This window comes from Mytilus galloprovincialis, chromosome 11 (genome assembly GCF_965363235.1).
Source record: "Mytilus galloprovincialis chromosome 11, xbMytGall1.hap1.1, whole genome shotgun sequence".
NCBI lineage: Eukaryota > Metazoa > Mollusca > Bivalvia > Mytilida > Mytilidae > Mytilus > Mytilus galloprovincialis.
Genome location: NC_134848.1, coordinates 84513882 through 84529866, shown reverse-complemented (window position 1 = coordinate 84529866; position 15985 = coordinate 84513882). Strand labels below are relative to the sequence as shown.

At 32.3% G+C, this 15985-nt stretch overlaps 1 protein-coding gene across 14 annotated transcripts in view; it reads right to left on the bottom strand.

Annotated features, from left to right (window-relative positions):
- LOC143052938 (tight junction protein 1-like) overlaps window positions 1-15985 on the bottom strand; it is a 107397-nt gene that overhangs the window by 31389 nt on the left and 60023 nt on the right. For 13 of the 14 annotated variants that reach the window (XM_076226104.1, XM_076226107.1, XM_076226108.1 and 10 more), the window contains 9 exons: window positions 15903-15932; window positions 15353-15509; window positions 14818-14920; window positions 11824-11875; window positions 10053-10223; window positions 9274-9419; window positions 2670-2720; window positions 2151-2246; window positions 1508-1593 (listed from right to left, as the gene is read on the bottom strand). In XM_076226104.1, the coding sequence (XP_076082219.1) occupies window positions 1508-1593; window positions 2151-2246; window positions 2670-2720; window positions 9274-9419; window positions 10053-10223; window positions 11824-11875; window positions 14818-14920; window positions 15353-15509; window positions 15903-15932 (892 nt within the window). The remainder of the gene's footprint in view (window positions 1-1507; window positions 1594-2150; window positions 2247-2669; window positions 2721-9273; window positions 9420-10052; window positions 10224-11823; window positions 11876-14817; window positions 14921-15352; window positions 15510-15902; window positions 15933-15985) is intronic. The other variant, XM_076226105.1, reaches the window with a different exon arrangement.

The following is a 15985-nucleotide window of genomic DNA, read 5'->3' as shown; positions in this document are numbered from 1 at the left end:
CCAAATTAGACGGAACTGTGACAAGCTTCAGAGAAATTCTGGGAACGTAATTGTGAATGAATATAATAACTGGTTCATACTCAAACAGTGCATATACTTATTTTGTTTCATAATTGACGAAATCGTTGCCCTGGAATGTTTTAATCTCCGATGACACTTTTGTGAAAAGTGCTTTCTTTCACGTCCGCATTATCCGTAGTTTTTGCAAACAATATAAAGTTTTGTAAACAGTTAATTCATATAATTGACTATTTTAATAATAATTCATGTTTACACAAAGTGCTAACTTTTGGACATCGTGTTGCTGCATGGGTTGTTTGTTTCATTAATTTTTATTGTGCTATAGCTAAAAAGTTTACAGTCCACAGGAAGACATATTACGGGTAACCCTAACTTGACACTCCGATCCAATTAGTCTTTGTTCTTACCCCTTAATGCCAATTGATTAACGGAAATCAGCAAATACCAATTTTTGAGTCTTAGGTTTGACCAGGCCGGTGTCAGAACCCACGATATCAGGCGTTTTAATTCATTTATTATATTTATTTAATTGTACAATGAATTAATAAAAGGGTGCATACTGTAAGAATCCATCTTATATGAATCCACGCTTAAACATACACATCCACCCAAAAGAAATAACTTTTGCAACATATATAGAAATAAGAAGATGTGGTATGAGTGCCAATGATACTACTCTCCTTCCAGGACACAACATGTAAAAAGTAAACAATTATAGGTCAAAGTACGACCTTTAACACAGAGCTTTGGCTTACACCGACCAGCAAGCTATCAAGGACACACAAGTGACTAATGTAGCAATTCAAACAGGAAAACCAACGGTTTAATCTTTATATAAAAAAAAAACTAGAAACGAGGAACACGTATGAACCACAACAACCACCGAACAGGTTCCTTACTTGTTGCAAACAAACACAGCATGTGAAAACGTTTAAACAGGCGACAACCTTCACCCTAACCCGAACTTATATACTTTTATTAGTAACTTGCATGTCCAATTATAACTGTAGTTCATTTTGATAAACAAATTACAAAAACACAAAAACAAAACGAAACAATACAAAATGCAACTTAATCACATACATGCATTTTACATGATATTCATAACATTAAGGGGTTGTTCTGAACCTGATTATGACTTGGATGGAGAATTGTCTCATTGTCAGTCACACATACATAGACCAGATTTAATTATTCAATTATTTCTTGTTGAACAGGGAAAAAATACTTCCTAAATTAAAGAAATGTTTAAGTACAAGTGATAAATCAAGTTTTAATATTGTCAAAACATTCTATTTTATGTTTACAAAAAAAATTATAATCGCTCCCCTTTACTCTTCAAGCTTCGCCTCAAAAATTTGCAAATTAAATATTTTTTTATTAAAATTTTCAAATCGCTCGCTCGCCCCAATTTTTGAGTCCAAAAATCCGTAGAACAAGAAATCAAATTGGTGTGGCCTAATAGTTAAAAGAATCTGTGACAAACCTTGTTGATAATTTCTTTGATTGCACCAAGTCTTATAATACCAGATCTTGTTTTCTTCTCGTCTTCTGACCCATGGTTGTCTTGTTCTGTATAAAACAATTATTATAAAACAACTTATCCAAGAACTCAAGTATTGTAAAATATTGACCAACTAACCAATCATAATTCTAATATGCATGAAAGTTTGATGTTTGCTTAAGAGATGTATTTTTTTGTAATTAAACAAATCAAAATAGTATTATGATAACTAAGTGTCTGTCAACAACTTTTTCTGAATTTGTATAAGGGTAAAGTCACATTCTATTTCGGGAGAAACTGATGTTTACATTTGTTTTTCATAGCAATATTTTTGTCAATTGTTAACATATATTTCTTCTTCTCTTTTACTGAGTTTATTGACATTTTTTTTAAATATGTTCCATCAGTACAGAGTTCTTGAATTTTTTTTTTACCCTGGTGGTCCTTCAGGGTATATGCTGGTATTCACTATTATTTCTGTTGCAAAATACTGAAATTGTGATGGTCCTTTGCAAATTTTGGTGGTCAAATCTTAGGACCACCATTTTTCGAGAACTCTCCATCAGCATTTTCCATTTTAATGCATCAGACACGTTATTACTATCTCACTATGTACTATACTTACGTGGTGATTCAAATCGATCTGGGTATTCCATCAGCATTTTCTCTCTAGCTACGTCAGACAAAGCACCAAATATCACAACCGGACGAACAAAGTTTACTGTAAATAGAAAAACGTATTAAAAAAACTATTCAAATATAATTATATTGCATATATGTTTCATTATTATTCATATTGCATGGGGGAAAATGATAATTACACTATTTTACACATATATAATTATTTCATGTATATCATTTTTTTTTATATTCTTTTTTTGTGTGTTGATGACAATCCAGATTTTATACTTATATAGTTATTCTATGTATATCATTTTTTTATATTCTTTTTTTTGTGTGTTGATGACAATCCAGATTTTATACTTATATAGTTATTCTATGTATATCATTTTTTTATATTCTTTTTTTGTGTGTTGATGACAATCCAGAGTTTTTAGGAATACTAAATATATCAAACTTCAAACCATTAAACTAAAGTTTGTTTTATTAGTGACAAGACAACGACAAAAACAAAATTTCTCACCATCACTTATCAGAACTTTCTCATAAGCTGGAAACTTTGTTGTCAGATTAGCTGTTAAAAGAAAAAAAAACAGAAAATGAAACAACACATAAATACAGAAAACAGTACAAATATCAATTAATAACGGTAAACTGACTGTAAAATATTCAAAAACCTTTATCATACCTAGAAATACTTCCGTTAGTGTTGTTAACATTCATTGTTCTATCATATATCATCAAGTTAGACAAGTAAAGGGACATAACTATTTAAATCAATCAAATGTTTGTGCCAACCATTTTCATAAACATAGTGAAAGACTCTAGATAACACAGATCATTCTTGCTCTAATGTTTAAAACAAATATTTCTTTAACGATGACTCAACAATTCCTTCTGTGTAAGACAAATGTACAAGAGAAAATTACTTAGATGGCATAAGTATCTTATTTTATAAGTTCTTTTAACCTAAATATATAATATACCGTATTGAACATGCCTATTTCTATACTTAGAATATAGCTTGGAATAATGTTACATGCAAAATATGTCATCCTTTGTTTCCTTTATAAAGAATAGGTCATAAGAATAGGAATATACAGCAAAAACTACTATTCTTTGAAAGAAAAAATCTTTCATTTCATAAAAATGAAATTGCTATTCTTCTCTTCGAAAAATAGCCTTCTTGTCTCATACTTTTCAAGCTACAATACCAACATCTTTTTTATTGAAGATAAAAGAGAAAGAGAAGGCGTTATATAAGGTTTGAAAACAGAAAAGTAATATCAGGAAGATGATATCTTATATCAGGAAAATTTTACATTTGTCTTATATTCATGGAGGACAATTTACCTACACATTAACCCTTTGCATGCATTTCACTGACTTTTAAAATGCATTGTACAAGGCCCTGCCCCTTCTAAGTCCAAAACCACAAACAAAACGCCAACTAAAATTCCCCTGATTTTAAATATTTATAGAAGAAAGTGAAATTTAAACTTGTAGTGTTATGAACACATCTATTGCTTACATCCACTTCGTTTGTCTCATTGACAATCCTGTAGAAGGTTCTCCAGCTTTGTCCACTAATAACAAGTGGCTAACACCATATAGCCAAGAATGCAAAAAAATAGATTCCATAACTGCAACAAGTGTGTTATGAAATTCTCCACTTGAGACAATTAAATTTTAATATTTAAAGCGTGAGGCTTGCCAAGCTTTTAAAAAAATTAAAATTTAACTATTGAGAGTGGAGAAATATCGTTAAACACAAGATACAGTGGTGGAATCTGTTTCTCTAATGATTTTTTTCCTTTCTTTTCCATGATTTGAAGAAAGTTGTGTACTTTTTATGTGGTGTCATCAGGCATGGACGACTTTTCATGACATCATAATAGGAAAATTCAGAAGAAAATAAGAAAATTAAACGTCACAATTAAATTTGACCAATCATATGCCGAGAACAGATTTTTCACTAGTGAGGAGAACTATTTTTCTCACACCGATCAAAAAATGTGAAAATAGCTTAAAAAAAGATTTTTAAACACAACAATCAATTGATCGATAAGCTAAACTTATACTAGATGTGGGATTACATGTGTTCTATTGGCCCTGATCATGCATTATAGACAAAGAATTTTGATTGGTCTGGTCAAACTACAATTGTCACCAAAGATTGACAATAGTGTTAAGAAAGGTTGAGAGATGATATGCATTAAGACAGAATGCAAAGCTCATTGTTGGTTGCAAACCTTGTTCTTTATTTGGTCTCTGAGTGAGAGTTCTCATTAGCAATCATACCACATCTTCTTATTTTTATTAAAGTTGAATCTATGTCTCACTCATCAAGTAGACCCCCTCTGAATAATCCTGCATTAAGTCCCACTGATGCAAGGGATCATTTTGAAATGGCATATGCTTTTTTCTGCTACGGTGATTTGTTACATCAAATCCTCTCTATTTCATTTCATTGTGATTGAAAATTTTATTTGTTTACCCATTTCGGGATTGAGCATATAAAAACTTTTCATATTCCTAGAACATCAAGGTAGATAACTCAGTTAAGAACTTGTTATAGGAGTGTATATATTCTCTTTATAAGTTCATTCCATATATGTATATATATACATAAAGAAATAGAATTTCAAGATAAAAATAGATACATAGTTTTCATCATGCTGTGTTTTAGGATACTGATTCACCAAAGAAATAGTGTCATAGCTTTCAGAGTAATTCTTTTATAATGTAATTTTATCATAAACTCAAGAAATAAGACATTTAATATTGTGTATGAGAATAGTGGAAAATGTAGGGTGTTAATACAGTAATTATCCAAAATCAATCTTTGAACAATAGAAGACATTTGAATGCCAATTTTGTTTTCTATTATTGAAAATATGCTGCAAGGCCCCTCCACTCCACTCCAAGATAGGCTTATTGTTTAAATGTGGGTAGTTGTATTTCAAAGAAAATGGATGATGAAGGTAGCGCCCCAGTGCAGGAGTTGGGTGTCAGTATGTTGATAAAAGTGTAATATTATTGATTTTGAGGTTTTTACATGTGTTGTGGTCATTTACAGGTGAGTGGGGGTATAATCTATTTCAATTTTTTGAGGTTACAATAAAGTGCCTTCCTGGAGGGGGTGGACATTCTTGACAGTTTTTTTGTTCTTTTTTGCAATAATGCAGGAGTCGTTTTCACCAAAAAAAGTATACTGAATTGTTCATGACTTAGGATCAATCTTAGTCGCAAATTATTTTGTGAAACCAACTCCTGTGTTGTAAACCCTAGTCTTTAATCTTTATTAGAACTACATATCCATCTGAAAGCTATGACTTATCTGTTTCCTATGTCTGGAATCAGAGAACTCACCATAATAATTGTTGCCTAAAATAACAAGTTATCTCCCTTTGAATAGATTGCAGAAACTTAGTTTTTTTTATGATTTGTGATGCATGTGAGATCTCTGTGATAAAGCGATATAATATTGTGAAAAATACACACTGTGAAATGATTCATATTGAGAGATATATATATATAGAAGAATTTGGAAACTTGGAGAACCAATATGATCTAATCTAAAGGCATTACTTTGAATTATTGTGAAAACACAGGCTTAGCTTCAACATTATCTTTAAAATACATTTCTTTCTTTCAAATCCATGTTGGCATTCCAACTATGGATGAAAATATCCAATAAAATTTAATAAATTACATTATGTGTGGTTCAATTGTTCTATTAAATTGTATCCAAATTCTCCAAATGACATCTCTGACTTAGGATTATGGATGGTCTTATGTAGAATGGTGTGTGTGACAACAGGGCACACAATAATATCCCCGACTAATGATTATAGTAGTTAGGAATAATGGTTGACGTGATCCACAATCCTTATATACTGTGGATTTATTATTATTCATTGGATACCAATTTTCGTGGATTTCGTGGGTACTGGTAAACCACGAATTCAAATGTTCAACAGATAGCTTATTTTCAATAGGCTTTGCATATAGAGATTGAGAAAACCACGAAATCAAATGTCCACGAAGATGCAAGTTTTCAGCAATCCACAAAAAATTGATACCCACGAAAATAAATGAATCCCCAGTAGAATGGAAGACGTGACTCAGGGCAGGCACACAATGATAGAATGGACGACGTGACTCAGGGCAGGCACACAATGATACATACACCATGAGTCCTGATTGGATCTGGATCTTATAAAACCAGCTACAATTATAACATCAACTAAATGGTTCAATATTCACTTATTTAAAACAGATCTGGAGCTGTGTTTTTTTACAGCATTTGACCAAGATCAATCAGCATTAATTACATTTCACATGAGTTTTTAACAAGAATGTGTCCATAGTACACAGATGCCTCACCCACACTAATTTTTCTATGTTTAATGGACTGTGAAATTTTGGTAAAAACTTTAATTTGACATTAAAATTTGTAGGTTCATATTACGGTGTACCAAATATCAAGATGAGCGGACTTCAACTTCATCAAAAAAGTGGGACATAAAAATTGCTGACAAATCTGCTTTTTACAAACAATTCAAGAGTAATCTCCCTTAACCCTTGTTCTCTGACCTCCTATAATGGTTCAAATGTCATATTGTTCCATCCTACTGGGAAACAAGAAAGCAGAAGTAGTGGTCTTACTAATTACCACAAAGGCATAGAACTAAGAAATGGACTGCTATATAATTATCAATAATATATCTACTCTATTTGATGTGCAATGATATTGATTGTGTAAGTATCAAACATTGACAATTAAAGCTATTCTATCATTCCATCAGTATTCTGAGTACTTTGATCATTATTCTAATGCAATGTAACATGTAAAGCTATTTTTGATTGGATGATGTCTGCCCTCAAATGGTTGAAGGTCAAAGTCTTTGGCAACAATGATGAATAGGGCCTGTTGATGATTCTGGGATACATAAATATTGAAATAAAACAGGAATATTTTAAATACAGAAATTATTACATGCATTATCATTGTGATTTTGTCATTTTAGACGAAAATACGATTTAGATTTTTGCGATATTGAGAAATAACCTGTTAATTCGCATAATTTTTTTTAAATGTGAGTTTGAATTCTCGAGATCATAACCCTGTCGCATTTTTCGCAATAATAAAAACAGCGCAATAATTTCTGAATTTACAGTAATAATATTGTAAGTAAAGAATTGACTCTTTCAATTATAATTTGATGTTCACAACTGTTAAATCTAGCTTTGCTCTGCTCGCTGATAACACCTTTCATAACCATTAAATCTCTAACTGACAGTGGTAACTCTTTTTAACTATTCCTACTATTCCTTAAATAGAGCGAGACCTTAATATTTACTATGATGCATGACAATGATGTACAAAAATGATGATATGATTGGTTGATCACTTCTTGATAAACATCCAATGCAAATGTCTATTGTGTATCTCGACCATGGTATGATAATATATATAAGCTATTAACACTATTGAAACTATCAAAAAAGATGATGACATGTTCATGCAAATTCTTTTTCTTTGTAGCAGACGACAGACATTCAATGTGGCACAATGGCTGCTTTGTGAACAATGATGGCATGTATTACACAACAGCTCACATGGAGTTTTTTTTCCACCTGTCCATAGTGAGATTGGCCACAGAGGCAAATAACTTTGATATAAATATTTTATTTCACCTTTACACCACAGGAATAAAATAAACAGTACTAGTGCGTAAAATAAGTTTTCTAATTATTTTTTTTTAACAAAATCTGAGATTAAATTTGAGTGGTCAAGAGTGGACAGTCCAGTGTGGACAGGTGAAAACAACAAAATCCACAAGAGCTGTTGTGTAAATCATTTTAAGGTCAAGAGGTCAAATGATACATAGTATAGAATGACAAAAGCAGCATGGCTAAAAACTAAAAGGTTGTCATAGCAACTGAGGAAACTACAGGTGACATACACTTACCACCATCATCAGCTAAAAACCACAAAACCACATCAATGTTAGGTAAAACAACAAAGGACTTGCAGTTAAGTGATATTCTTTGTCATTGCTAAAGACAAAGCAGCAAATTATATGTTTTGTGTAAGTATCCATTGAGAAAAGTATTTGTTTTAGTATCCATTGTAATTTTGGGAATACACTTTTTTTAAATGTTTACAAAATTGAAGTTTTTCTTGAACAGTTATTTAAAGTTTGAATAATTATTGAAACATAAATAATGTGTTTACGTAGAGATAGGCTGTACAAGATCCATTTGTTTTCTTGGATACACAGTTTTACGGATTAAAGAAAATTAGAAATGTATGGATACTGGATTTCCTAACAAATTTTGTTTACAAATCTATAGCAAATTTGTATCTTGTTGGATATTAAAACCTTACACATAAAATCAACGAAAATTATCCTCCCTTTGTAAATAGACAATGGAAAGACAAAGACACATAAAACAAATTTAATAACAACAACATAAACTTAACAATATAACATATACAAACATTAAACAATATATCAACTAGCACCATATGAGTATATAATATATATATATATTTATGGGTGAACTTGGAAACTTGCAATCCTGGGTTAATTATAATCTTGATACTGTGGATTCATAATAATTTGTTGGATACCAATGTTTGTGAATTTCTTGGGTACAGGTTAACAATGCAATTAATTGTTCAACCAATGACAAGTATTCTAAAGTTTGGTGGGTAAACTTTTGCAAAATCATGAAATTAAATATCCATAAACCTCCAAGTTTTGTTTCATCCACGATCTGGTATTAAACCACGAAAATAAATGAATCCACAGTATGCAGGATTACGTAGAATCTTGATTAATGATTTTGGAAGTCGTGATTCTGGTTCACTTCAAATCTTAATGCATTAACCTGGGTCACTTAAAACTCTTGACTTTAAGTTCTGGATAACTCAAAATCGTAAAAATCATCAGGAGCTTCTAGATTATTTTTTTTCCTTCTTGCTCAAACATACATATAATCTCAGAAATGTTTTGCATCAGTTTCCAATTCCACTTTTACAATAGCTATACTATGACTACACTACAATTTCCTTAGCAACCTTTTGAACCAATCAAAAGGCTTTTTAGACTTACAAAATATAACATCTTCCCAGTGATCCTTGCCAAGAGACTTGGACCGCCGGGCAGTTTTACGTTTAAACAAGCCCCTCCCCACTTTAGCCGGTGAGTTTTCTTTGTCGGCTTCTGATGTCTGTTGTGTTCCCATAATCTCATCTGCTCTGTAAATCAAAAAGATGTTTTATTATATCACTGACAATCTAAGTAACACTGTATCATTTGCTGTTTTGTCATTGTTTTTCAATTTTTTCAATGGCATTTTCAATTTGTTTTCGACCCAGAATTTTCAAAAAGCACCAGAGAAATCAACATAGCACTGGTTTTCCAACAAGTAAAGCACCATTACCCTTATGCATTCTATTATAAAATCATCCAAGATAGTCGAAAATAGTCATTGTGATTTATTGCCCCAGAGAACATGTTTGGTATCTTTTGGCCTTTCTTTTAGTGGTTTAACATATGCAGTTTTTATACCTATACAAAGATACAAAATTCAGGTATGTAAACATGTAAAAAATATGTGGTATTAAAATGGCTAGGTACGGATGCAGATTATAAAACACTTCAAGTTAGCAGTAATGGAAATGTTGTTTTAATTATACTTATCCATGTTCGTTTTTTTCGTCAGTAGCTGACTTATAGTTTTTAAACACCTGCCTATTGTTGAAGACTATGTATTTTGGTGGTTTTTTGTTGGGCTGAAAATCCTTTCATACTTCACAATCCATACAAATAGCCCTAATTTATACATAACAATAGTATATGACATTCATCTTCAATGCCAATGTAATTACCTTGTTCTATTTGGAATGATTCCCTTTTTGTTCTCTTTATTATTTTTCCCCAGCGACACAGCTAGCCATGACCCTACACTTCCTCTAAATAGTGTATCCTTGACCAGGAAAATATCGCCGTGGTTTATAGATAATTCTCCTTGCTCTGCAGTTTCTAACGAAAAATGAGCTCTGAAAAAATGGAAAAACATTAAGATCTTTTATATATACATATTTCAAATAAATCAACATTCATATCATTTTAAAGTTTGCTTATTAATTGTGTTCGTATTGCTCAATCTTTAGTTTTTGATGAAGACTTATTATTTTTTTGGTGTTTCTGGTTTTTCTTTGACTTATGAGTTGGTATCTTCAGATTCTTTTGTAATAGTGATTAATAAGAAATACACAATTTTAATTGTACTATTGTATTTTGATACTGAATATCATCAAGCTGAAACCTGCAATATGTCTAGACAATATTTTGGTTTATTTGTTTAGTATATGATATTTAGTAAAACTATTTACACATACCGTATTTATTCTATTAAATGCCCCGGGGGCGAAGACAATTTCCGAAAGGAGAAAAGGTTTCAATTAGAGAAACGAATTTCGTACCTTACTTCATTGACCTTTACCTGAATTTTGTTGAAACAGACTATAGTAACATACACATGTTTCTTATTGTCTCCATAATCTATAAATAGCATTTATCGGTAATGTGACCTCATCTAATAATTTGTTAAAATTTATAACGTACTGTGTAACTGACAGATCTATTTTTGGAACTTGTACACACTGTGTTGTATTATCGGAGTGGATTAAAACATGGAGGGGGTCCCATTGGGGGGTTCTGATCCCGGATCCCGCTTACTGTTTTGTCAGATTCCCGTTTCCCGCTTACACTATGTACGTAAGCAGTTCTCAATTTTTTTGCAATTTCCTGTGTCCCGCTAGACTTCATTTCCCGTTTTCATGGCACAATAATTTGATTTTCATGTGTTACGCTTACAAAAAATCCGCAATCCTGCGTCACGCTTAGACCCCAATGAGACCCACCATGGACGTTATTGATTTTTCGGTTCATGTTTCTGAGTGACCAGATCGATGTCTTTGAAATATTGTATGGGTAAGTTTTAAATTAATTTTTTTAACTTCAAAATGGGGGCGTTTATTAGAAGTCAAATGTTCTGAACACACTATTTTCGGTAGGGGGTGTTAATTAGAAGGGGGGCTTTAAATATAATAAATACGGTACACAGCATATGAAATATGTGTATTTTATGATCCATTATAATGAGTCCATGCATTGTTAATTGTTGCTTTTAGACTCACTTATAAAAAGTTGTTTCATTGGCTATCATATCACATCTTTTTTATGATTCGTGAAAATCAAACTCTCTTAACAGTTTCAGTGAAAATAAAAAGAAACTCAAAAATTCAAAATCAAAATTTGTCACTACCACCATATTTTTTCAAGGAGGTGTGGTGGATTTGACACCACATATCAACTTTGTAAGGACTTAACATTTGAGCAGGGTCGGATAGAAATCGACATTTTGCAAATGAATATCTATACATCTGTAAACCCTTTTCGGTTGATCAAATCTCTAGGGATTACTATGGATACTATCTGTTTGGAAATTGAGCTATAATAAGAATATCTACGAAACAGAGCAAAATTAATCTTTTCCTGTGGATTTAAGTGTTACACATGTACATGTATGCTAGGCCTTGCATGAGTTTGATTTCTATCTGAGGCAGCTCATAACTTTATGGACAAGTTACATACCTGACATAGAATGAATCCCCAGCCTCTTTACTGGCCATTATTCTGTCATATTCTGAAGAAAAGAAAAAAATCATATTTACTGGCTATCACATAATAAAAAATTTTAAAGGTCAAATATTGTATTAATGGTAAATCAAATGATATTTTCTATGACAAACCAGCATATATTTATCTTTCAAATTGAAAGGCAAGATTCACCACAAAATCATTGCATACACATTTAAAAAAAAACTAGAGGCTCTAAAGAGCCTGTGTCGCTCACCTTGGTCTATGTGAATATTAAACAAAGGAAGCAGATTGAAAATTGACTACAAAGGTCAATAACTCCTACAGGGGTCAATTGACCATTTCGTTCATGTTGACTTATTTGTAGATCTTACTTTGCTGAACATTATTGCTGTTTACAGTTTACCTATATCTATAATAATATTCAATATAAAACAGCAAAATTTCCTTAAAATTACCAATTCAGGGGCCGCAACCCAAAAACAGGTTGTCCAATTCATCTGAAAATTTCAGGGCAGATAGATCTTGACCTGATTAACAATTTTACTTCATGTCAGATTTTCTCTAAATTATTTGGTTTTTGAGTTATAAGCCAAAAACTGCATTTTACCCATATGTTCTATTTTTAGCCGTGGCGGCCATCTTGGTTTGATGGCCAGGTCACCGGACACATTTTTTAAACAAGAAACCCCAAAGATGATTGTGGCCAAGTTTGGATCAATTTGGCACAGCAGTTTCAGAGAAGAAGATTTTAGTAAAAGATATATAAAATTTACGAAAAATGGTTAAAAATTGACTTTAAAGGGCAATAACTCCTAAAGAGGTCAACTGACCATTTTGGTCATGTTGACTTATTTGTAAATCTGACCTTGCTGAACATTATTGCTGTTTACAGTTTACCTATATCTATAATAATATTCAATATAATAACCAAAAACAGCAAAATTTCCTTAAAATTACCAATTCAGGGGCCGCAACCCAAAAACAGGTTGTCCAATTCATCTGAAAATTTCAGGGCAGATAGATCTTTACCTGATTAACAATTTTACCCAATGTCAGATTTGCTCTAAATGCTTTGGTTTTTGAGTTATAAGCCAAAAACTGCATTTTACCCCTATGTTCTATTTATAGCCATGGCGGTCATCTTGGTTAGTTGGCGGGGTCACGGGACACAATTTTTAAACTAGATACCCCAATGATGATTGTGGCCAAGTTTCAAATAATTTGGCCCAGCAGTTTCAGAGGAGAAGATTTTTCTAAAAGATTACTAAGATTTACGAAAAATGGTTAAAAATTGACTATAAAGGGCAATAACTCCTAAAGTGGTCAACTGATCATTTTGGTCATGTTGACTTATTTGTAGATCTTACTTTGCTGAACATTATTGCTTTTTACAGTTTATCTTTATCTGAAATAATATTCAAGATAATAACCAAAAACAACAAAATTTCCTTAAAATTACCAATTCAGGGGCAGCAACCTAACAACGGAATGTCAGATTCATCTGAAAATTTCAGGGCAGATAGATCTTTACCTGATTAACAATTTTACCCAATGTCAGATTTGCTCTAAATGCTTTGGTTTTTGAGTTATAAGCCAAAAACTGCATTTTACCCCTATGTTCTATTTATAGCCATGGCGGTCATCTTGGTTAGTTGGCGGGGTCACGGGACACAATTTTTAAACTAGATACCCCAATGATGATTGTGGCCAAGTTTCAAATAATTTGGCCCAGCAGTTTCAGAGGAGAAGATTTTTCTAAAAGATTACTAAGATTTACGAAAAATGGTTAAAAATTGACTATAAAGGGCAATAACTCCTAAAGTGGTCAACTGATCATTTTGGTCATGTTGACTTATTTGTAGATCTTACTTTGCTGAACATTATTGCTTTTTACAGTTTATCTTTATCTGAAATAATATTCAAGATAATAACCAAAAACAACAAAATTTCCTTAAAATTACCAATTCAGGGGCAGCAACCTAACAACGGAATGTCAGATTCATCTGAAAATTCCAGGGCAGATAGATCTTAACCTGATTAACAATATTACCCCATGTCAGATTTGCCCTAAATGCTTTGGTTTTTGAGTTATAAGCCAAAAACTGCATTTTACCCCTATGTTCTATTTATAGCCATGGCGGCCATCTTGGTTAGTTGGCGGGGTCACCGGACACAATTTTTAAACTAGATACCCCAATGATGATTGTGGCCAAGTTTGGTTAAATTTGGCCTAGTAGTTTCAGAGGAGAAGATTTTTGTAAAAGTTAACGCAGGACGACGACGGACGACGACGGACGCCGGACGCCAAGTGATGAGAAAAGCTCACTTGGCCCTTCGGGCCAGGTGAGCTAAAAAGGCAAAAGGGCTTTCATCCTTGTTCTTTATCTATCAGCTATTTCAGGATGGCCTATAACAACTTGTTTGATTTTGCCTGATGTTATGCCCACTTCGAAAATAGTTTTAATTTCCTAGATTAATTGACAGCACTGAAAGCACTGTTGGCTATTTCATATCAAGTTGATGGTGTCTATTTTCATTGTTGGAGAAATAAGGGTAATCTTCAGTAGGAAATATTGCAACCCAAGTTATTTAAGATCACAGTTGAACGCACATTGCTAGGAGTAGGTTTAACCTCAGGTTCTTGATAACTCAAGATCATAAAATCATCAGATAAGTAAGAACTGTAGATTAATCAGTTAGTCAAGACAGCAACCAAGGCCCCAAAGTATTGAAATTCATCTAGATAAAACCAAGTGTTAACTTTGTCTTTTTGTTTTCTATCGTTTAGTTGGCTTGATCCTGTCATATTAAGTGTGCTTATTCAAAAGGCTTTGCCACAATTGGTCAAAATGTTTTTCAAGTTGTAGTATGAGTTTTATCTTCTTAAACTGATCAACTTAAAATGTTTAGCAAAAGGTTATTAAATGCACTTAAAAAAGAGTTTCAAATTTTTTGACTTTATGTAAATATAAATAATGATAATACCTTCTTTTTTATAGTGAACTTGCATCTGAACTTGACCTTCCAGGCTTGTTAAGTAGGTCACTGCTTCCTCTCTGGATAAACCATGAATTTCTTTGTTGTTTGCCTGTAAAATTATTGTTTTAAAGTATTTAATTATCATGACAACTATCACAGTTCCCAAAGTATACACAAAATCTTACAACTTCGCACAAGCAGCAGAAACCTATAATCATATGCTAGGCACTTTGTCAAAATATACAAAACTACAAATAACAAGTTCTTAGTCAAAAAAATCACTTTTAAAAACCATCTTTATGCCATTAAATAAATCAATCTACTTAAAATTCACAAAAATATGACAACGAAAACAATTGATAGTCTATAAACTTCATAAACTGTTTACATCTGTCTTCAACAGCTGTATGTCCTGAATATGTATGAAATATTTGTTACTGAACTTAGAGTAAACAATCAATAATTAGATGGAACCTGTATGCACATTCCTGAAGATTGAAAAACTATAAAAATTCCAGTGAGTCCCATGTTATATACTTACCAATAAAATCTCATCTCCTTCAGTGAGCCCCACATCAGCAGCACCACTGCCAGGCTGTACAGAGGCTATAAATATCCCTGTGGCATTCCCTCCAGCGAGCCTCAATCCTAATCCTAAGTCAGGCTGCTTATGAAAGAACACAAACCTGGGATCAGAGCTGAAATGAACAAAACCTTCACTATATTACTTCTGTATGGTAAATAACTGTGTTAAACTTAATATAGAGTTACCTGCCCTTATCTAATCATCAACATTATCTAATTACTAATTACTGAATTTATTTACATCTGACTGAAGATTAAAACGATTGGTTAACAGAAGTTTTATTTACATCTGACTGAACTCAGCATGAATTTGTTAATAAAATTGAGATTGGAAATGGGGAATATGTCAAAGACAACAACCCGACCAATGAGCAGACAACAGCTGACGACCATCAACGCGTCTTCAACGGGATAGGATACATTTGTCAACTTCTGACTGACGATTACTGACTTGCTAACAAAGGTCACCAAGGTCATATAAAGTACACAAAGATGAGAATACTTACATGATATCGTTTCTCTTGCCGACGTATCTCCTACAATATAGTAATGTGATGATATCTAGCATGTATAAATAAAGCTATGCAAA